This window comes from Bubalus kerabau, chromosome 12, assembly GCF_029407905.1.
Source record: "Bubalus kerabau isolate K-KA32 ecotype Philippines breed swamp buffalo chromosome 12, PCC_UOA_SB_1v2, whole genome shotgun sequence".
NCBI lineage: Eukaryota > Metazoa > Chordata > Mammalia > Artiodactyla > Bovidae > Bubalus > Bubalus kerabau.
In genome coordinates, this window is record NC_073635.1 from 21728495 (window position 1) to 21751606 (window position 23112).

The following is a 23112-nucleotide window of genomic DNA, read 5'->3' on the forward strand; positions in this document are numbered from 1 at the left end:
TCAGTACCAAAAAAAATAACTTTAGAGCAAAGGAGGACTTTTTTTCTAAAATGTTTATGTACTGATCAACACAATCAAATGTGTTGTGTTTGGATTAAGTGGGTTCCATCCACACTAAAAAAGCAGAGTTGGAGGAGACGGTAGGGAAATATACATAGTTGCCCCGACAGGAAGCCCTAATCCTTTTCAATGGCATAAGAAGAGTTGAGAGATAAATTATGAAGTGATCATCATTTTCCATGCCAGCCTGTGAGAACAGCAGCTTTGTGTAACTGAGGGAATTTCACAGAGCAGCATGTTTTTTTGTCTGCTGTACCTCTGAGCGTATTAGATGTATCAGATCCAGACCTGAGTAATGCCCTGCGCAAGGTGCTGTAAATGCCTGTCAGCCATTTTCTTGGGTTCCTGCCTTCCATTGTTGTCTAAATCTAGGTTTATTTCTCCTGCTGCCCTCATAGTCTGTTTTATTTCTCTTTCTGAGTGGTCAGACGACCTCAGGAATAGTGTGGTGGGTAAGTGAAAGTGTTAATCGCTCAGTTGTGTCCGATGGGACCGCCATGGAGCCTAGTTCGCCAGGCTCCTCTGTCCATGGAATTCTCCAGGCAAAAATACTTGGGAGTCAGACTGCCTGAGGGTAACTCCTGGCTTTTTCCCTCCAAAGGGAAACACAGTTCCTCATATCTGAAATGGAAACAAAAATAGGACCTCCTCTAAATGTTTGTGAGGATTAAGAAGTGAAGGGGGACTTCCCTGGTGGTCCAGTGGTTAAGACTCTGAGCTTTCACTGCAAAGGGCTCAGATTTGATCCCTGGTCAGGAAACTAGGATCCTGCATGCCGTGAGGTGTGTCTAAAACAAAAATAAAAAATGCAGAGTGATAAAAAAATAAGTAGTAATATCTGCCTCTTTTTCAAAAAAATAAGGATGCAAGTCACAATGTGTCTTCCATAAAAGATGCTCAGGGTGTTTGTCTCTTAGTTCGGGAGAGAGAAAGATGGTGTCCCTAGTGTTTCTTAAAAGGGTACTGACCCCATTCATGAGTGCACCACCTGCATGACCTAATTACCTCCCACCTCCTAACACCATCACAGTGAAGATGAGGATTTCAATATATGAATTTGGAGGGAATCCATTTATTTGGAGGAATCTGTTGGGCTGCAGTCCATGGGGTCGCAAAGAGTTGGACATGACTGAGCACACACATGCATTTAATTCTGAACTGTTATTATTATCCCTTCTACTACTTTTAGCTAGCTGTCTCAGATGGTAAAGAATCTGCCTGCAGTGCAGGAGACCCTGGTTTGATTCCTGGTTTGGGAAGATCCCCTGGAGGAGGGCGGGGCAACCCACTCCAGTGTTGTTGCCTGGAGAATCCCATGAACAGAGGAGTCTGGTGGTCTGCAGGCCATGGGGTGGAAAAGAGTTGGACGTGACTGAGCGACTAACACTCACTTTCACTTTCACATTTTACCTTACCATAACCATACCACTGCTCTCCATTTCTCTGCTAGCGTCCCCATATCTGGGCAGTGCCAGAGTGGAACTCTCTTCTCAGACTTTGAAAGTTCCCGTGTACATTTTATTCTGGCTTAACTCTTAATGGAAAGGATTCTCACCAGAAGTTTCTCCTTCTTTTCTGCAAAGTGCTGGATGCCCACCTTTGTTTCTATCAAGGAGCCTGACAATTGTCTGTTGGGTAGTTGTTGATATTTCTTGAAAGAGTTTGGCTTTTGCTGGGTTTTGCTCATGTTCAGGTCCATGGGTCGGTTAGCTTCAGCTGTCTTCACATTCACATTCATGCGTGCACATTTACACTCACATACCCTGACTATAAGCGTGCTTTAGACTGAAAACTTCCTTCTTTTATGATTATCTTTTGTTATCTGAGATGACATCTGGCCATCATTAACTGGTTATTATCAAAACAGACCTGTAGGGCATAAGCAGTAAAACTTGGGAAGTGACATTCCCAGAAGAGAGGGGCGAAGAGCTAACTGACCTTGACCCGTTTAGGCCGGATGGAATACAGCCAGTTCTTCGGCTTTGTGTTCTGTCTTCTTAATTACAGACAGCAAAATCATTGCAGCAGTTACCCAGGGTCAGTTAATTGAAAGGACTCACTAAGTATACTTACTTAAGGCTTTGATGGATAGAGTACAGCAGGAGAAAGAAAACACAGGTAAACATCAGGGAGGTCTGGAACATTCCAGGGCCTTTCTTTGCACAGAATACTTTTGTTTTTGGATCATGAGCCTTTAAGACCATGTGAGGTAACTTGGTCTAGACAAATAGATCAATGGAACAAACAGGATAGAGTCCAGAAAGAGACCCACACACATACATGGCTAATTGAGCTAATTGATTTTTAACAAAGGAGCAAAGGCAGTTCCGTGGAAGGATTCTTTTTTCAGGAAAAGGTGCTGGAACAGTTGATACCCGCATACGAAAAAAAGGAACTTTCCGTGCCTCATACACATACAAAAATGAACACAAAGTGGATTATAGACTTCAGTGTAAAACCTAAAGCTGTAACTCTTCTAGCACAAAATCTTTGTGACCAGAATCTGCATTTTACAAAACTGCCAGGTTATTTGTATGCACATTAAAATTTGAAAAAGACTGCCTTATAAAGTGCAATATAAAGATGAGTACTAGTTGTACAGGTGGAGGAGGTTGGGGGAGAAAGACATGCTTCAACAGAGGATCAGCACACTCAGGGGCATAAAGATCTGATGAATGAGGTCAGTTTCATTGAATGAGTTCACACGAGAGTTTTCAACAGAGTGCAGTGAAAGTTTTTTTAAAAGGACAATATAATATGCTTTTTGTATCTAAAATTAAATTTATTCAGATTTTAGAATTCTAAGATCACGCTCTTTTTGTAAAATGAAAGCGCTCGCAAAATGTAGATTTTGCTTTTATTTGAAATGTTTTTTTCTTGGCAGAATGGAAACCTGGTAAGCCTGTATTTAATTCACCACCCTTTCAGGTTAGTGAGTTAGAGGACCAAGAACAGTTTGGTAGGGTATTGGACAGATGGGCCAGCGAAACGGATGGGGGTCAGATCCTGGAAGACCTGTTAAGACCATAGAGCTGGACTTGATCCCCACATCTTTGAAGGTTGTGACATAATTGGATTTGCATTTTAGAAAGTTGACTTCAGTGCCCTGTTGAAGGGATTAGAGAAGGTGAAACAGGAGGAGACCAGGGAGGAGTTTCTTGAGGGTATCAATGCAAGTGCGACCAAGCCGATATTATAGATAGTATAGAGACAACTAACGGGTGTTAGTTACATTAAGGAGGTAGGATTGACAGGGTTTAGCAGTGTATTGGATGGAAGAGCAGTGTAGGCAGCAGAGAGAAGACTTTAGTTCCACTAAGGAAAATTGGCAGGAATTAGCAGCCGACTGGATGGAAGAGGTAACTTTACATAATTTAAATTATTCTCTGACTTTAAATTTTGGCCAATTTAGTATAACTAAGTAAGTGCAAGTCAGCGCAGTTCTCCAAGCTCTTATATGGATTGATTTAAATGACTCTAGTGTAGAGTGATTGAGCATCTGTGCAGTGTAGTCCCTCAAAGACAAAGAGAAACTCATTAAAATGAGATCAGAGAGTTAATCCATCTTCACACTTAAGTACTCATTCATGAAAAGCTGTGTGAGTCAGAAAATGCTGATTTCATTCATTTTATTACAGATATAAGTCCTTGGGAGAATGCTGGCTAGTAAAAATACTGGGTTCTGCTAACCTTTTCAGACTTTTATTTTTGCAGGGATTAATTTTACATAGCATGCTTGCTTTACAGAATGGCTTTTGGTGGAAGGTCTACATGTTATGTTAGCCTTAGTTCAAGATTCTTACGTATTTCAGTATCTTTTTGCAAATTAATGAATTCTTAAAAAAATTTTAGAAAAGAATTTCATTTCAGCTATTATTTTACCTGACTTCTCTCCGACAAAAGCAAAACTGAGGGTTGACTGGTAAACAGAAGGTTCTGGTTTTCTGGCTTGCTCTCTTTATTTCATTAGTTTCCATGTAAGCTTTTCTATCGGCATGGCTTAAATCCAGCATGTTTTCCAAGGGCAGCCAAGCTATAGTGAATTACTTCCAGTAATGTTTCTTCAACCAACATTTAAAGAAATTTTGCTGTTTTAGGTTCATCTACACCTTTTTACACCATATACTTTGATACATCAAGGAAATTCTGCAGAAGCTTATGGGGAGGGTTTAATATGAAAGGAAAGTTAATGTGATTTTGATTTATGGGATTTATTAACATTCATGAGTATACATTATGTATCTCAAAAGCCCACAGGAAGAAAGGTTGATTATAGGAAGAGAGGATATCTGTATACTTTGGTTTTTCAAGAGAGCATGAGAATTTTTAACCATCCACGCTAAGTCATCACTTTACATCAAGCAGAATTGTAGAGGGCAGTAGCTACTGTTGTATGTTTATTTGGCCTGACAGAGAAAAGATGTAGTATCATTGTCTTTTTGATTTTCCTGTTTTATCCCTCCTTTGTACTACTACAAAGCATGTCAGATGCATTTAAAATTTGTGAGAAGTATGAGTAGCCTTAGTTACTTTATAAAATAGCCTGAATTGTAAGGGCTTTTATGATTCCATCCAGAAACTGACTACTTGTTTCTTTGTCATAATGGATAGTAGATGGATGTTTGAAATAATGTAGATTATTTAATGTGGAATCTGAATTCATTTGTGCCATTTAGTGTTTTCCAGTAGTGAGGAGAATTTAATCACCTAATGAAATACACTTAAGCACTGCAGAAAATAGACATTTTACCCACTCTACTAACTTCAAAGCAGTCCATATGCTATTACTGTCTCCTTTATCATTGACATATGCTACTGTGATTTATATATTGAGAATATTTAACATGAGAACTCTGAAAATTTTTTCTAGAAGGATTATTCTGAGATATTGTACCAACGTCTTCTGGGCGTATACCTTTAAATAATTTGCCCCAACCGTTTATACCTATTCAGGCATAACTTTTCAAAGTTGTTCATTCATTTTAGAGATCCACAAATTGTTATCTATTCTCTAGATATAAAAAGTGTTTCATTTGCACGTGATTTATTGATACCTACAAATGATATCAAACCAACACAGATTGCCAGGTGGATGACGAAAGTGTTCAGTACTGCTTGAATTAATATGTTTCTCTAGTCATAATCTCTCTGTATTCCCAGAGGGGGTCATGGCTGTCTGTTACATACAGTTATATACAGTTGTTGTTATGCGTCAAGGCCTCAAGATTGTTAATAATTTATTGTGGACAGTTTCAAACATATACAACACATGAAAATGACAATGTACCCATCACCCAGCTTCAATATTCAGTCTTATTATTTTTTTTTTTTTTGGTAACTCAAGCATTTTATTTATTCTTAAAAGTGTTATTGATTTTTAAAAGTGTTATTGGAGTCTAGTTGAATGATCAATCTTTTGCCAGTCTTGTGTTGTGTATCTCCACATTCAGTCCTTTGTTGGGTAGGATGCTGGAATTCACTTTAAACGAATTCTGGATTAAAGTCTCATTTCACCTGTTAATGCCATAAATGATAAGTTGTTTCACATTCCACAACACGATTATCATACATACAGAGTTGAATTAATAATTTCTTAATATTATTTAATATGTTCATTTAATATGTTCAAATTTCCCTAATTGAATATACATATATTTTTATGGTTGATTTATTCAAAGCAATATCCAAACAAGGCTCACACACTGAGTTTAAGTATTTTTAAAATTTAATATATATATTTTTGATCACTCCACACCCCACATGGGATCTTAGTTCTCCGACTAGAGATTGAACCCATTTCCCCTGTGTTGGAAGCACAAGATAGCCAGGGGAGCCCCAGGACAACAGAGTTTTGATGTGATTTTTTTTTAATTCTTGTAGATTCCTAACACCTTCACACAGTCATTGGGAATGGTTATGTTTTTGCTTCATTCATCTTAGGGTGTTTTGTAAAGGATAAAGAGAATTAGAGAAAGGCAGACAAAATGGATGGACTTTGTTTTCTGCCGTACTCTATTTAATTCATTAGTGGAAATTACTTCCCAAAGCCATGTTCTGCTCAACTTGTGTCCATCTTATTCAAGGATAATTTCCAGTCACCATTGAATTATAAGAAAATTGTATTGAAAAATGTATAGAGATGGTCAGAAAGCTCATTCTGGTTTTTCCGTAAAACAGTATGGAATTTTAGTTTTTTTTTTCCTTTTGGTCTAAAGTTCTAGGGTATCAGGAAAATAATAGGAGAATAGCTGAGTTACAGTCACCGTCATGATCTGATCAGTTCAGCTAGGAAAGGAAATAACTTAAGATCTCCAGGATTCAAAAGGAACTTTTAAGGTTAAAAACTTTAACTTAAAACTCCCTTATTAGAGTTTTGGGGCCTGGGTTCCTGGTCGGAGAGCTAAGATTGCACAAGCTGCTGTGGTATAGCCAAAAATAAAAGAGTAAAATACTGGCTGGCGGCATCGGTTGCAACCTGCCTTCATCAGCAGCACGCCTCTCCGGGCTGGAAATGTGGTCGTCACCTTTGACTCTTTCTCCTTCCCTTGTTGATTCCTTCTTAGTCACGTATCTAGGATTTGATTCTTCCTCTTTATTGCCCTTATTCCCCTGACACCACTGTATTCTAACATGTAGATCCCCATAGCAGGCTCTCACTGGTCTTCCAGCCTTTAATTTTCCTCCTGTCTAATCCAGGCTGCTCACTGCCAAAGCAGTCTTTTGAAAAACACCCCCCTGTCATTATCTAACTTTACCTACTTACTCCTGGTTCAGAAACTCTCCTTTGTTACTTTTTTCATAGGTTATCAAGACTAATTCTTCCAAACCCTGAGTTTAAGTTGAATCCTGGAAGGGTACCCTTCTGCCCTACCCTGCCGGAGTGAGCAAGTGTATTCCTTTTACACATTCTTGGCCAAGACGCCCTCTGCAGACCTGTTCTAAGTAAAGCCAATCTGTCCACAGCTGATCTAATTGCTGTGACCCCGGCCGCTCTATGAAGACGACAGTTTCTGAGAGAGAGTCTTTCAGCTGTATTTCTCTTTTTAAAGCTTAAAAAAATTGATTTCTTTGTTTATTGTGGAAATATTAATAGACAACCGTTTGTCTATTTAGCACATAAGTATACACTTCAGGGGCACTGGGTGTGTTCACATGTTGTGCGGTCATCATTACTATCCCTTTCCCAAATGGAAATTACATACCTGTTGAGCAGTAACTCCCCACCCTCCCCTCCCTCCCCTCCCCCAGCTCTGATGTGTTTTTTTTGTTAGTGAAATTTTTAAAATTATTTTTATTTATTGGGCTGCACGGGGAGTCTCTGTCTTCACTGTGGCATGCAGGATCTTCAGCTGCAGCATGTGGGATGGAACCCAGGCCCCCTGCATTGGGACTCGGAGTCTTAGCCTCTGGACCACCAGGGAAGTCCCTCTGCTGTGTCTTTCAGGTGTAAAATTCTTGGTCATTTTGCTACCTGTGGCTGCCTTGAAAGGGAGTAGTTCATCTTTCTACAGATTCAGAAGGGCGGCAGCCGGGGGAATCCTGTGTGAGTCATTGCTCTTTCAGTCATTAACTCCCTAGTGAGCGTTTGTCACGTGTTGGCTGAAGGAAGAGAGTGCTGAGTGGGATGACAAAGACCACGCCTTCCCACTGCGTACACAGTCAAGGACAATATTTAATTCTATATTGTTCCTCCAGTGATTCCATCACATGCCTCCTGATGAGTGATATTGACAAACACTGTCATATTGTTGACTTGCTCAAACCAACTGCTCAAGGCTTGTCCTCATGAGTCTCTGTCCTGTGAGGGGCTGTGACTTAGGAGCGGATGGGGTCTCTGATGCTAACTAATATCCAGAAACTGCCCAGCCTCTGAGCTCTGGGGCATTCCTGGTGCTTCCCTGTGGGCTGTTCTTCACCATCGCACTGGGAACGTGTTCATTTTTTTCTCTTTTCTCTTTTTCTTTAATGTACCTTTATGACCTTTTCCAAGCATCTCTTTTATGCTAAGTACTGTATGTATTCAAAATTAAAGTACTGTAGGTATTAAGAAAATCAAAGATAAAAATATTTAAAGATAAGCATTTTGAAGTCTTTAAGAAATTACTTGTCCAGTGGGCAAAGGACTTGCTCACCGGCATTGATGGCTAATGTAACTGGCCTTACATTGGTGAGATACGGTGTGATCCTGGAGCTTAATTTTGCCCAGGAGTCCCAAAGGCTTGTAGGGGAATTATGCTCACATGGGAGAGCAGATAGCCAGGTAACAGTTGTTATGGGGAAGGAGTTTTGAGAATGGTAAAACCCACAATTGTGCCAGGGCAGGAAGGCTGTGCTTAAACATTAGCCACTGAGTTAAATTACCAAGAAAACAAAATATGCAAAACAAGTCTCCACTGCAGGTAAACTATTTGCAGATACAGAATAGTTTACCAGTAATAAAAGGACTCAGGGGCTTGTTTCTCTCAAGGCTCTTACTACTGATTGATAAAGATAACAGTTACCTGTATTTCATGTGTGTTTGTAATCTCTCCTCTGACATCTGGGTTTGTTTAATCTCGTTTGGAGATTTCATTTTATAGATTTTTAAAAAACAATGACAGGAGATCTAGGAGATATGGGTTCGATCCCTGGGTGGGAAAGATCCCCTGGAGAAGGAAATGGCAACCCACTCCAATATTCTTGCCTGAAAAATCCCATGGACAGAGGAGCCTGGTGGGCTACAGTTCAAGGGGTGGCAAAGATTCGGACATGACTAGCGCACACACTCACAAAAACCAATGAAGATATTGCCATTTGGTTGTGACTTTTAAAACTCTAAATGTAAAAGGCTTTGGCGACCTTTGGTTGAAGAGAAATTATCCTGCTGGTTAAAATGCCCTGGGGGGATTGGCTGTGGTTAGCGCCCCTTGATGAAACACAAGGCTGTAAATGATTGGAATGACTGTTTTTGTTTTTAAAGCAGGAGTACCTTTCAAAGCTCAAGGTGTTGAACTATAAAACAGCCACATCTCTTCTCCAGCTGCAGATTGCTAGGTTCCTACAGCCGTGGGAAAAGAAGTCCAAGTGTCTGTGGTTCAGCAGAGTTGTTTAGGTCCCATGTAGTGAGCTGGTTAATACTTGAAACTGAGCTGCCTGGCCCTGTGGTCTAGAATCTGGAGAGCGCCCAGCTTGAGCCCCTGTCTCTGAAACCCCCCGGCCGCCTTCATTCAGTCCACACAGCAGCCTCTGTCTATCCTGGGAAAAACCCTCTATACAGAAATACACAGTGTTTTGTAGAAGATTTGATTTAGTTTCTTTACTCCATGTGATCTGAATGCATATAATGAGAATCTCATAGTTGGTTCTAACTACGAATAACCATAGGGGAAAAAAAAAATCTTTCAGCTCTGTTTTCCAAGAATCTCCACGACATTCTGTCTGCATTAGAGGCACTTTTTTTCCCCCTTGAAGCAAGTCACTGTGAAAACTACCAAAAGACATTGACTCACATCCCACTGCTCAAAGTTCTCTTAGTTTGCAGATTGATAGGGATTGCCTTTGTTAGTAAGGAGGTTGTAATGTGTGATCTAGTAGAAAAGTAATCCCTGAAAATTCAGGGTCTTCAAAACACAGTAGGATTCACTCCCCACCCCTGCACCTCCACCCCAAGTGGTGGCAAAAATAACAATTGTCCCCCTGGGAAATGAAGCTCATCGCTATGGTAACTAATGAAGGTTGCATCATTCTAGGGCACATTCTTAAAAGCCTGGATTTCTACATGGGTAGACGCCCCGTCTTATTTTACTCAGTAGCTTAGCAACCTGTGGTCTCCTGGTTGTCACCACCTCCAATCTTCCCTCTTTCTTCAGAAAAGTGACCTATATAGATGGTTTTTTATTGTGGACACTGTGAATTTGGTTCAGTCTTAGGTATGTTTATAGTGACCTTATTTTCTGGACCAAAAAATTAGGACACGTGCGGGTTCTGAGAAGTAAAGGGCTTTTCTCCTACCTCCGTGGCAGCCCTCACTGAGGTCTTCACGGATCTTTTTTGGTTCCGCATCGCTTGACTTTTGGTGTTATTCATGGCTTTGTCTTTAGCCCTTTTTCTTCACTAATGACTTACCTACTGCTTGTGTGTGGTGACTCCCAGATCTTAATTTTCAGCTCAGGCAGGCAGGTAGGTAGTTCACTAATTCAGTCTGCAGGCTCAGCAAGTTCTAGATGAAGTCAGCATTGCCCTCCACAGGAATCACCTATTGAAGAATGGCAGCACCATTCACACAGCACCCCACGTCCAGACAGCCCTCGGGGTCAGGTGCTTCTATAGCATTTCCTGGCATGCTGTGTGTGCTCAGTCCGTGTCTGTACAACCCCATGAACTAGAGCCCGCCAGGCTCCTCTGTCCATGGGATTTCCCAGGCAAGAGCACTGGAGTGAGTTGCCACGCCTTTCTCCAGGGGATCTTCCCCACCCAGCGTTTCTGACCTCCTCTCTAGTCCAAGGCCTCCTCCTATTTTGCTTGTTGTTCTGACCACATCCTCCAATGTGGTTACTTTAGGGTAACCAGGCTTCTCCAGGCTTCTCCTGAGCAAACAAAAATATTCGGAGTTTGTGGCCGGCTGCTTACCCCCCATCAGCTTCCCAGCATCCTCAAAGTAAAATCCAGACTCTTCAGGGTGGCCGAGCTCTCAAAAGCTTCATCCACCGCCCCCTGCCCCAGCTCTGTTGTCGGAGTAAGATGCTCCCGGATGCTCCTGGACCAGTTCGGGCTTCTCCCTGCCGTGGATCTAGTGCACAGCTGGCATTTGTTTGTTTTTGTGCATTTCATGTACTAGTCCCTTTTGTTGTTGTTGTTCAGTAGCTAAGTCGTGTCTGACTCTTTGCGACCCCGTGGACTGTAGCACGCCAGACTCCTCTGTCCCCCACCATCCCCTGGAGTTTGCTCAAATTCATGTCCGTTTCACCCTCTGCCATCGCCTTCTCCTTTTGCCTTCAGTCTTTCCCAGCATCAGGGTCTTTTCCAATGAGTCGGCCCTTCGTATCAGATGGCTAAAGTATTGAAGCACCAGCTTCAGCAACAGTCCTTCCAGTGAATTATTCAGGGTTGATCTCCTTTAGGATTGACTGGTTTGATCTCCTTGCTGTCCAAGGGCCTTTCAAGAGTCTTCTCCAGCACCGTAGTTTGAAAGTATCAATTCTTTAGCACTTAGCCTTGTTTTTGGGCTAACTCTCACATCTGTACAGGTTTTTAATAAAATGATTGTTGAATGAATTAATGATCAAAAAGTCAATGATTGGACTTCCTTGGTGGTCCAGTGGTTAAAATTCCTCCTGCCAGTGCAGGGGACTCGGATTCCATCCCGGGTCTAGGAAGATCCCACATGCTGTGAAGCAACTAAGCCCACGTGGCTAGAGCCTGTTCTTTGGAACAAGCGAAGCCCCCAGTTGCCACAATTAGAGGAAGCCCACCTACGGCAATGAAGACTCAGCATCACCAAAACTAAAAAAAAAAAAAAAGTCATTGATTGAATGTGTAAGTGCACTCGTGGGGCAGTGGGGCAGAATTCCTAATTTCGAAGATTTTAATAGTTTTAGAAAACGCAAGTTGTTCCCATCCCGGTAGTTCATTGTCCCCACCAGGATAAGTGGACTTAAAGATGGCTAGAATGTAGAACAGAGGGTATATTCCTGGATAGGATGTGGAAGGGTGGACCTGGTGTGGTGCCTGGCTGTATATCTCTGTATAAACATGCACACACACACAGACACGTGGGCAGATACACAGTTCAGCAACCGTGTCCAACCTAACTCCACTGGCAGCATCTGAGTATTAGCACTGGTCAAAACAAGAAAGTCAAACAGAAACCTGCGAAAATCTCATAAAGGAAGCAAACCCCCCCCCACACACACACTTGATTGTACCCCTCTGTGTGATCATAATGGCTGCTGAGCTGAGGGCTGGCTATGAGGAGTACACACCTGTCCTGGCTGAGGTTGTAGCTCAGACAGGCGCTGGATTCCGTTCTTTGGAATAACTTGGAGTGGGGGGAATGGGAGGCAGCCTGGGAATACCATTCCCTTTCTTATTTCTTTGGAGTATCAGTGGATGCTGGCACTGAGAAGGGAAGGATTTCTAGTCCCTTCCCATCATCTCAGCACAGTGTACAGATTTTTTGGTGTCAGCCCAACTCAGTTGCTGCCCTTCTGCGTGAGTTCTGTGCAGGTATAAATAGAGACTTCCTGACTAGGACAGGTGACCAGAGGGAGGAATTTTTGACCGGTCTTTCTTGTATGTCACAAATGATGAGCACCAGTTGGGGACCTCACATGGGGCTTGGCCCTGGGGCAGATGCTAAGTAAGATAAAATGTAGTTTCTTCTGACTGTATTTAGAGCTCAGTCATGGAGCCAACCAGCTCTGATCATAGGGGAGTTTTTGATAAATGCACAATTTATCTAACATCTATTTTAACCTTAAATTTTTTTTTTTAGGTCTGAGGAATAGTATTTCAGGACCATATTTTAAAGTAATTTTTACTTGTTGAAATGTGGTCAGCTATGTCCAAGGTATTTTCAAAATAGCCCAGCTGTTCAACTGACTGAGCCCCACTGGGGGGGCTTCATCTTGCTAGTTTTGAGATGAGCACCTCTTCTCCCCAGTGTGTTTCTGCCTACTGCTGAGAACTTGGGGGAGAAGAAGAGGCCAGGGGAGAAGAAAACAGGACATGGCAAAGTGGCCTGGGCCATGCTGTGTTGGTTTTCTTCTTCACCCCAGGACTTTGCGTGGGCGAGCAATGCAGTTTCTCTGCATTTCAGCAGGTCATGCATTTTTCTTCTCCAGGACACTGACCTCTACTGGTTTAACTCTGACTCTTAATCAACAGCTGTTATTTCTTAAAATTTTTTTTTCAAAGAAAAAAGTTTTTTGTGTTGCTTTTAAAATATAATTTGCGAAAAAATGAACACTTGACTTACAGGCTTTGTATAGTGGAATTTACATTTATCTACGAAATTTTAAGCCTTCCAAATTGTGCTTTTGACCTCTGGGATGCAGTGTCTTTTTTTCCTTTTTAAACTGCTGTTACAACTCTGAATATAAGAGAACAGGTGTTTTTATAGCATTTTATTTTTAGATTGTAAAATTTATCAGTTATCAGATACATGTTCATGTAAGGAAGCTAACATGTTAATATTTAGTGAAGACAACACAGAATTTAAAATAACTGCATCCGCTCACTAGTTATGGATAAATCACTTAAGCTGTGTTGGGCTTATACTTTTGTCTCTGAAGGATGGTTTCTGTTTCATAGGGCTTAAATGTATATGCAAAGTGTTTGAGGGGCTGTTATTTCTGTAGAAATGTTTGTTACTGTTATTCAAATTAAAGCTAATATTATCCTACCACCTTTTTGACTTGTACAGCTATTTTAAAAAATCTTTAACCAAGTCTGTGCTAATTGTGTTGATTTGATGTGTACCTTTTTTAACCAGGATTTTTAGGAACACTGTTACTTTAAAAACAAAAATGTGTGTGTTTATATATTTTAAAAATAATTTATGCTTCTGAAAGACCATTGGTTCGGCTAACATTAGAATAGTGTAACAACCTTTGTGCACATAGTGTAGATGCTGCTGTGGACTTAAATATTCACAACCTAAAAGTTGAGAGTTATGTTTTATTTGGTGGGTATTTTTAGAACTTCACGCCAGGAGACAGCATCTCAAGTAACCCTAAGAGAACAGCTCCAAGGAGGCAGGGGAGCAACCAGCTTATATAGAAATTTTACAATAAAGGCAGATAGTCTGAACATCAGATGATGATTGTTAATGAAAGAAAACCAGATATCCCAGGTTAACAAAGTTAGCACTTTTCTACGTATGGGAACATGCAAAGAGTCGGGGCTCACTGAAATCATCCTTTGATATGCATCTTGGCTGTCGGGAGTCAGTATCCTGTGTCTTCACATCCTGAGCTTCCTCAGGGCTCACCGTGGGGAATGGCTGCAGTCTGATGTCTGATAGATGGCAGGTATTTTTTCCTTCCTGAGTTCCCTCAGGGCTCACCAGCTCACCATCAGTAGTGGCAGCAATTGCTAATGGCTGTAGCATCCTTGTTTACTGATTTAGCAGGAAGTTACTGACTATGCCAAAGCCTTTGACTGTGTGGATCACAACAAACTGTGGAAAATTCTTCAAGAGATGGGAATACCAGACCACCTGACCTGCCTCTTGAGAAATCTGTATGCAGGTCAGACAGCAACAGTTAGAACTGGACATGGAACAACAGACTGGTTCCAAATAGGAAAAGGAGTACGTCAAGGCTGTATATTGTCACCCTGCCTGTTTAACTTATATGCAGAGTACATCATGAGAAATGCCAGCCTGGATGAAGCACAAGCTGGAATCAAGATTGACGGGAGAAATATCAGTAACCTCAAATATGCAGATAACACCACCCTTATGGCAGAAAGTGAAGAGGAACTAAAGAGCCTCTTGATGAAAGTGAAAGAGGAGAGTGAAAAGTTGGCTTAAAGCTCAACATTCAGAAAACTAAGATCATGACATCTGGTCCCATCACTTCATGGCAAATAGATGGGGCAACAGTGGAAACAGTGGCTGACTTTATTTTTCTGGGCTCCAGAATCACTGCAGATGGTGATTGCAGCTATGAAATAAAAAGACCACTTGCTCCTTGAAAGAAAAGTTATGACCAACCTAGACAGCATATTAAAAAGCAGAAACATTACTTTGCCAACAAAGGTCCGTCTTATCAAACCTATGGTTTTTCCAGTAGTCATGTATGGATGTGAGAGTTGGACTATAAAGAAAGCTGAGCGCTGAAGAATTGATGCTTTTGAACTGTGGTGTTGGAGAAGACTCTTGAGAGTCCCTTGGACTACAAGGAGCTCCAACCAGTCCATCCTAAAGGAAATCAGTCTTGAATATTCATTGGAAGGACTGATACTAAAGCTGAAGCTCCAATACTTTGGCCACCTGATATGAAGAACTGACTCATTTGAAAAGACCCTGATGCTGGGAAAGACTGATGGTGAGAGAAGGGGATGACAGAGGATGAGCTGGTTGGATGGCATCACCGACTCAATGTACATAAGTTTGAGTAAACTCTGGGAGTTGGTGATGAACAGGGTGGTCTGGCACGCTGCAGTCCATGGGGTTGCAAAGAGTTCTTGACACGACTGAGCAACTGAACTGAACTGATTCCATTTCTCAGGCTTCCCAGGTGGCACTATCGGTAAAGAACCTGCCTGCCAGTGAAGGAGGCATAAGAGACATGGGTTTGATCCCTGAGTTGGGAAGATCCCTTGGAGGAGGAAATGGCAACCCACTCCAGTATTCTTGGCTGGAGAATCCCACGGGCAGAGGAACCTGGAGGACTACAGTTCATAGGGTCTCAAAGAGACAGACGCAACTGAAGCAACTTAGCACCTAGCACCACCACCATTCCCATTTCTCAGTGCCTTTATCTGTAACTCACATGTAAGAAGCTGCTCCATGTGTAATCGAAACTCAGATGATCTGTAGTAACTTTAAACTCAGTATACTGAAGTGAAACTCGTCTTGTTTTCCTGCCTTCCTCTCCCCCGCCGCCCGCCCTTTGTTAGGGAGCAGCTCTGCACAGCCTAGTGGTGTCTGAAGGTGGATGCCTGGTTCACCCTGGGGCTCTGTGCAGCCCATGACATTAGTGTGAGCGTTTATCTCAGGTTGAGACTTGAACCTCAGTCTTCCAACTGAGATCACTCATCTGGTGTAAGGAGATAATGAAGCTCAGGTCCTTGACGTCTCATTGCAGAAAGAATTCAGTGGGAGATGAAGTGATAGGTAAGAAGTGGATTTATGTAGAGAGAAACACACTCTACGGACAGAGTGTGGGCCATCTCAGAAGGCAAGAGCGGCCTCGAAATGTGGTGTGGCTAGCTTTTATGGGCTGAGTGATTTCATCGACTAATGAATGGGAGGGTTATTCCAACTATTTTGGAGAAGGAGTGAAGATTTCCAGGAATGGGCCCACTGCTTTTTGGTTTTTGATGATTGGGCTCGAAACTGTCATGATGCTTATGGGTGTGTTATTCAGCGGGCTGATGTGTTAGAATGAGCATGCTATACTGAGGACCTAGGTCTAGTGGAAGTCAACTCTTCCCCAAATCTAGTCAGTTTCTGTCATGTCCTCAGGGTATGTCATTCTGTTCAAGGTTATGACCTACCCCCTTCCCTCCTGTTTCATTAATAATCATACCCACCTCTTGAGATTCCCTTGGGCAGCAAGATCAAACCAGTCAATCCTAAAGGAAATTAGCCCTGAATATTAACTAGAAGAGCAACTAAAGAACCTCTTGACGAAAGTGAAAGAGGAGAGTGAAAAAGTTGACTTAAAACTCAACATTCAGAAAACTAAGATCATGGCATCTGGTCCCATCACTTCATGGCAAATAGATGGGGAAACAGTGAGAGACTTTATTTTGGGGGGCTCCAAAATCACTGCAGATGTGACTGCAGCCATGAAATTAAAAGATGCTTACTCCTTGGAAGAAAAGCTATGACCAAACTAGACAGCATATTAAAAAGCAGAGACATTACTTTGCCAACAAAGGTCAAAGCTAGAGGTCGCAAGAGTCTCGACTTGCATGACTGAGCGACTGAACTAAACTGATTCACTGGAAGGACTGATGCTGAAGCTGAAGCTCCAATACTTTGGCCACCTGATGCAAAGAGCTGACTCATTGGAAAAGACCCTGATGCTGGGATAGGTTGAGAGCAAGAGAAGGGGACGACAGAGAATGAGATGGTTGGATGGCATCACTGATTCAGTGGACATGAGTTTGAGCAAACTCTGGGAGATAGAGAAGGACAGGGAAGCCTGGTGTGCTGCAGTCCATGGGGTCACAGAGTCAGCCACGACTGAGTGACTGAACAACCAGGAAATGTCACAGGATAACCAGCCTGTTGGGGATCTGGATGCCAGATTCTTTTATAGAACCGAGAGAAAAGTGGTGAGGAACCAACGTCAAGAGGCAGAATGGAGAGGGAGAGTCAGTAAGGAAGTAAAGTAAAAAGGGCCATTGGTTTTTCAAAACATCTCTGAGAATGGCCAGCCTTTGTAAAGGGTGTGTTAATCTCTTCTTTTCACAGGTGGACAGGGTCAGATTATCTCCCTGTGAGCTGATCAGAGGCACTTTAGTTAAACACTTAGGCAGAGGGGCAGGGTCCTCTGAGGCAGGCTGTTGCCTATAATAACAACAGCAATGAAAAGCAAGTGAAAGAAACAGTTCCAACTGGTTCTTTGGTTCCAACTGGCCTTCCAGTTGTTTCTTCTCTGCAACATAACCACCGGACAGCCAGGGAACTCCCTCATACTTATTTTCTAATGAGGGAATCAAATTGTGATTGAGCAGGACTCTATGGGGCCTTCCCAGGACAGAACCCTGCCCTGTATCCTCTGCTTTAGTTTCTCTCTGAAATACTTCAATAATAGTATCTGATACATACATCCTGAGTTTTTTTTAACAGATGTGAAAACTCCCACCAAATGGAAGATGTTACCTGCTTGATGGCCATGAGCTCATAACCCGCATAACCACGTTCTATACATAATGGTTTGCATCTGCTAACCCCAAACTCCCAGTCTGCCCCTCCTTACTTCCCTTCTGCCTTGGCAAACACATGTCTAGAAACGGAATGTTTTAAATATTATAATGTGGTAACTGAAAGTCACAATCCCCCTCCTTTCTAGACTTTGCTGTTGTTACTTGTTAAATGGTGCAGTCGTCTGTTTAGTGACTTTTCCAAGCTCTTTCTGCAAAGACTGTATTTCTTGTTATATGTGATCATTGAAGTTTCTGTTCTTCTGAGGTCAACCAGTGGTTTCATTAAGGAGAAAAAGGTCTTCCTCCCCTTGAAATTCTTTTGGCAAACACTGCCCTGGAAAGCCCTTCAGACCTAGAGAACTGAGAGAAAGGCGTTTCTTCTCTACTCCCTCAGTGACCCGCTCGGCAAATCAAAACTCACATCCCCCAGATTTGAAGGACAGGGTTCCAGCACCCTGGTACCTGCAAGCCACTCTGTGAACACGAGCCACAGTCCCCACAGCTACCTGCTGTGTGAATGGGGCATGCCTGATGGTAGCTGCAAGTAAGATGTGACATTTACTGCCACAAACCTGCTTCTTCATCCGGCATTCCCATGGATGCGGCAAGTGTCTAACTAGACTTTAGAATTCTGAAACAGTGATTCTGACAGTTCTTCCCAGCTCCATAATTGATTTGGTACAGGGACTGATTCTTGGAACTTCCTGTTCTACCATTTTCCATGATGGCACTCATGGAGATAACAGTCTCCATATTAAAATGTATTGGTGTAGATTATGAAAAGAATTTAAGTGAAGGCTGATCAGGTGTATAAATAATGTATGTATTGAATTATTCTTAGGAATTATTTCCCATTACACCTGTCCATCTCACAGATTGGCTGGTTGACTAAAAAGATGGAATTCCACAAGTACATGTTTTGGTGTCCTGATACATCGCTACATCGACTCTTGTGGCCACACAGAGAAAAGGGCACGTCCTCATGTCTATAGTTAGTCCTTTCCTCCTATTGGGCGACCCGCTGATTAACTGGGGAAGAAATCCAGTACAGTTTAAAACTTAGTCTAAGGTAATGACTCAAATAGTCTATTTAGATATTGTCCAGTTCTCTCTGAGATAAAAATGCTCAGTGTCCGCTTTTTGCCCGGGATGGGGTGAGAGTTGTGGGGTATATGATCTCCTGGCAGCCATGGGCACTGTTCATTTCCCCTGGTTTGATGTTGGCTCCTCCCTCTGGTCTCTGGGGCAGGGTCCCTTTACCTCCTTGTTGTGTTGGCCTTGCGGGTGGGTGCTGGTTTAACCTGTGGGAGGCCCTTTCTGGTTGATAAGAACCTAACAGTATCCCCTGACAGCATCATTTTCTCTTTGACTCCTCCTCTCCAAGCTCTCAGGATGTCTTGTTGTTCAGTCACTCAGTCGTGTCCAGCTCTCTGTGACCCTATAGATTGCAGCATGCCAGGCTTCCCGGTCCTTCACACTCTCTTGGAGTTTGCTCAAACTCATGTCCATTGAGTTGATGATGCCATCCAACCATCTTGTCCTCTGTCCTGGACGTCTACCACGTGTCCATCTGGCGTGGACCCTCATCCCCCACCTTGTTGCAGGATTACCCTGTTCCCTGGTGGGTTCCACAATCAGTCCTAGCTCAGTAATCTGAGTCTCAAGAGTTTTATCATTGCTTGACCGTGTTTGGAAAAACCCTCTTTGAGACAATGGCCTAGCTTGTAAGACTGAATTTACCAGTAAGCCTTCTTTGTGTGTCAGATGTTGGATATTGCTTCATTATCTCTTCCTGTGTTCTTCCCTAGTAAATCCCAGTTACTGCCCAGGGAGATGAATGCTTCCAGCAGACTAGGGCAAAGGCCATATACTCCAAGAGCAAAACAACTACAAGAATAATTTTCGAACACTGTCACATGTGGGTATATAAATACATATGAGGATAAAATTTAATTATCCTTAAATATTTAATTATAAAACAGTCATGTAATTCTAAATATATGCAGCCTTAAATTTAAGCAATATAGTATCTTTAGAAAAGCATAGGTGGTGTGTATGTGCACATATAAATAATGTGCGTGTGTATATGTATATATATAGTTAGGATCTATATATTCATGTGTTGTATAGAGATATATTATAAACAAACATACATATTTATATGTGATATATATTATTTAATTATAGCAATATGACTATGTCATGTACACACACAGAGTTGACCCTTGAACAATTTAGAGGCATTGATTCTCTGTGCAGTTTAGAATCTGCATATAGGGCTTCCTTGGTGTCTCGGTAAAGAATCCACCTGCCAGTGCAGGAGACGCAGCTTCGATCCCTGATTTGGGACGATTCCACATGCCTTGGAGCAGCTAAGCCCTGTGCATCCTAACTATTGCGCGTGTGCCGTAGAGCCCAGGAACCACAACTTCTGAAGCCAACGTGCCCTAGAGCCCATGTTCCACAACAAGAGACGCCACCACAGTGAGAAGCCCGCACACTGCAGTGAAGAGTAGCCCCCACTCGCTGCAACTGGAGAAAAGCCCACGCAGCAACGAAGACCCAGTACAGCCATAAATAAATAGATCAAATTATATTAAAAAAATAAAATCTGCACATGGCTGTATAGTTGGCTTTCTGTATCTGTGGTTCCACATCTGCAGAGTCAACCATTCATGGCTTGTGTAGCACTGTAGTGCATTTTTGGTGAAAAACAATCCACTTATCAGTAGGCCTGTATAGTTCAAACCTGTATTGTTGAGGGTCCACTCAATTTAAGACCTTCTGTCAACTTTCCCTGACCAAAAGTAGTGTGATTTAACACACCCATTTCTTTTGTTGCAGGACTGTACGTGTGTGGTTAAAGAGAGACAGTGGACAGTACTGGCCAAGCATATACCATGTGATGCCTTGTAAGTATCTGGATCTCTGTCTTTAAGAATCAAATGTGGACCCCAACTCCCCTTCCTTCCCAGATTGCCTGCTCTGTGTTCTCTTGAGTAGAGATGCATGAGGGTTGGGATTATCATAATGGAAAGGACCGTATTGTATCATTTTAGCTTTCTATGTAAAATGAGAAAATTGTTTTGAAACTGTATATACACGGTTTCTGAGTAAGATTAATGGAAGGACTTCAATACCTAGGCTCCCTGATTACAGTTGTCTCCCTCTCATTTCCAACTTTTTGTTTAACTTTTTTGTAAAGTAGTTCCTTAGACAATTCAAAATTTTGTCCAGTGATTACATTTGTGAAGTAAATTTGTTCTTACATTATTGTTCTAGTATTTGTTCAAATTCAGGACATTCAGCATTGAACATTCAGCTCTCAAAAGGATTTGCTGTGGATTGAAATGTTCTAATTAGAAGTCTGTCTCATTTCCCCAAAAGCTCCTATGAGAAATATGTCCTTGCATGGATAAATAGTGAATCTTTCAAATATACTTTTTAAAAAAGATGACTAATTCTCAGATTCTTAAAATGGCAGAAGTTCCCCTGCAGGGAGAGAGCTGCTGCCCGTGCCCCTCAACCCCCTCTCCAGATAGGAAATTTCTTTATAGTCTATGGTTTTATCAAAATTAATGACGTTTTGGTATCTTATTCCATATTTATTTTAGTGTAATTACTTGAATTCATTGTCAGTCATATTATTAAACATTTCTCTTACTCCCCTTCCTGCAAACCTTAATTGAAATCGGCAGACTAGAAAAATGCCCTGGGCTTGTTGTTTGGGTCTCTGTACCCTCTGGCTTCCTGCAATGTGCACCTCTTCCCTTGATACCAGTATCCCCGTTTGAGTAGTACATGCCACGACATACAACCCAGAAAAATTCATGCTGCACTATTGATGTCCTAAAGCTTACGCCTCTGGCAAAAGATGACTGTAATAACTTAAGCAACAATTTTGCATGTTTATGAACAAATACATTATTAAGGATGTAATGGATTTCTGTGATTTCAGATTTATCTTTGAGGTTTGCATTTATTTAGAATTGTAGTGAATAGATGATAACCATGTAGTTGAACCAAGTATCCCACTCTACATTATCAAAAAAGAAACTTATAATTCAGTATAGTAAGTCCCCTACATGCAAATGAGTTCCATCCTGAGAGCGCGTTCTCATAAGTCCAGCAAAGTTAGCCTAGGTACCCAATGAACACAATCAGCTACATAGTACTGTACTATAATAGGTTTATAATACTTTTCACACAAATAATACATAAAAAGCAAACAAACACAAAAAACAAACATTTAATCTTACAGTACAGTACCTTGAAAAGTATAACAGTATAGTATGACAGCTGGCATGGGGGGCACGTTCGCATCTTTGAAAACTCGCAACGTGAAGGTTTCGTATGTAGGGAACTTACTATGCTTAGATTCTCACCTTCCTGGTTGTGCCTCCAGCAGACGCCATTGCACAACAAAGACCCAAGGTGAACTTTCTTCTTATGTCTTGGCAGTGATGAAGCCTTAGGTAAATGGAAAAGGAAAGGAATTCTATGATTTTTTTTTTTTCCCTTTATTTTTAAGTGGTATAACCAGTCTTACCTACCGCCTTTTTCATCACACTTGACATAATCTCCAGCAGGACGAGCTGGGGAAATTCTGTAGTCCAGCAAGTTGAAGTTGACCCCAGAGTCCTGTAACTTCCATGTGACTATGAAGACAGGAGAGGCCAATGTGGGCAGAGTGACGAGGGCTTGGGGATGGCGCTTAAGGAATCTCATTGAGATGGGTGTTGATAGGAACCTCATGAAGATGCGGGATCCTAAACAGTTGCTTACCAACCACCCCCACTCCCCAATACACACATACATACACATCTGATGTCACTCTCTAATGTTCTCTTTATTCAAATATCACAGAGAATACAGAGAAGCCTCGAGTTGCATGTTTGTGCTTTAGTAAGCTGTATCCGTGAGTGACTAAAGAAAGCTGCTATAGCTCTTGCACCCGACATAGGCGCTCTGTAAAGAAGTACGTACTGAAGACTTGAATCTGTTAACAAAGATGAGTTTCCCTGAGAGTATTATCATACATTTTCCTAAGTGACCGAACGTGATCTTTGAGAATGACCCTCTAATTATTTGGCCTGTGACCGTCTACGAAAGGGAGTAAAGAAGGGATTTCTTTGCTATCAACGTGTGGTCTGTGGACCGGCAGCATCAAGGTCACCTGAGAACTTACTAGAAACACAAATACTGGGCTCCACCTGAGACCTACTGAATGAGAATCTGCATTTTAAACGATCCTGAGGTGATTTGAATGCCTTTTATATTTTGAGGTTGCCTTTTGGCATTTTCTCCAACATGCAGGAAATGGTTTTTCCAGTAGTCATGTGCAGATTGAGAGTTGGACCATAAAGAAGGCTAGACACCACAGAATTGATGCTTTCTAATCGTGATGCTGGAGAAGACTCTTGAGAGTCCCTTGGACAGCAAGGAGATCAAACCAATCAATCCCAAAGG

The 23112-nt window shown here is 41.9% G+C and overlaps 1 protein-coding gene across 7 annotated transcripts in view; it reads left to right on the forward strand.

The window, feature by feature from the left end:
- The window catches only part of WDFY2 (WD repeat and FYVE domain containing 2), a 183160-nt gene that overhangs the window by 50093 nt on the left and 109955 nt on the right, over window positions 1-23112 (forward strand). For 3 of the 7 annotated variants that reach the window (XM_055542225.1, XM_055542224.1, XM_055542223.1), the window contains exons 1-2: window positions 3259-3419; window positions 20488-20555. Coding sequence is in view for 4 of the 7 variants with exons in the window: in XM_055542223.1 (XP_055398198.1) it covers window positions 20549-20555 (7 nt within the window). In the remaining 3 variants the exon portion in view is untranslated. Of the gene's footprint in view, window positions 1-3258; window positions 3420-19451; window positions 19562-20487; window positions 20556-23112 lie in introns of those variants that run through there. The other 4 variants (XR_008700923.1, XM_055542220.1, XM_055542219.1 and 1 more) reach the window with 2 other exon arrangements.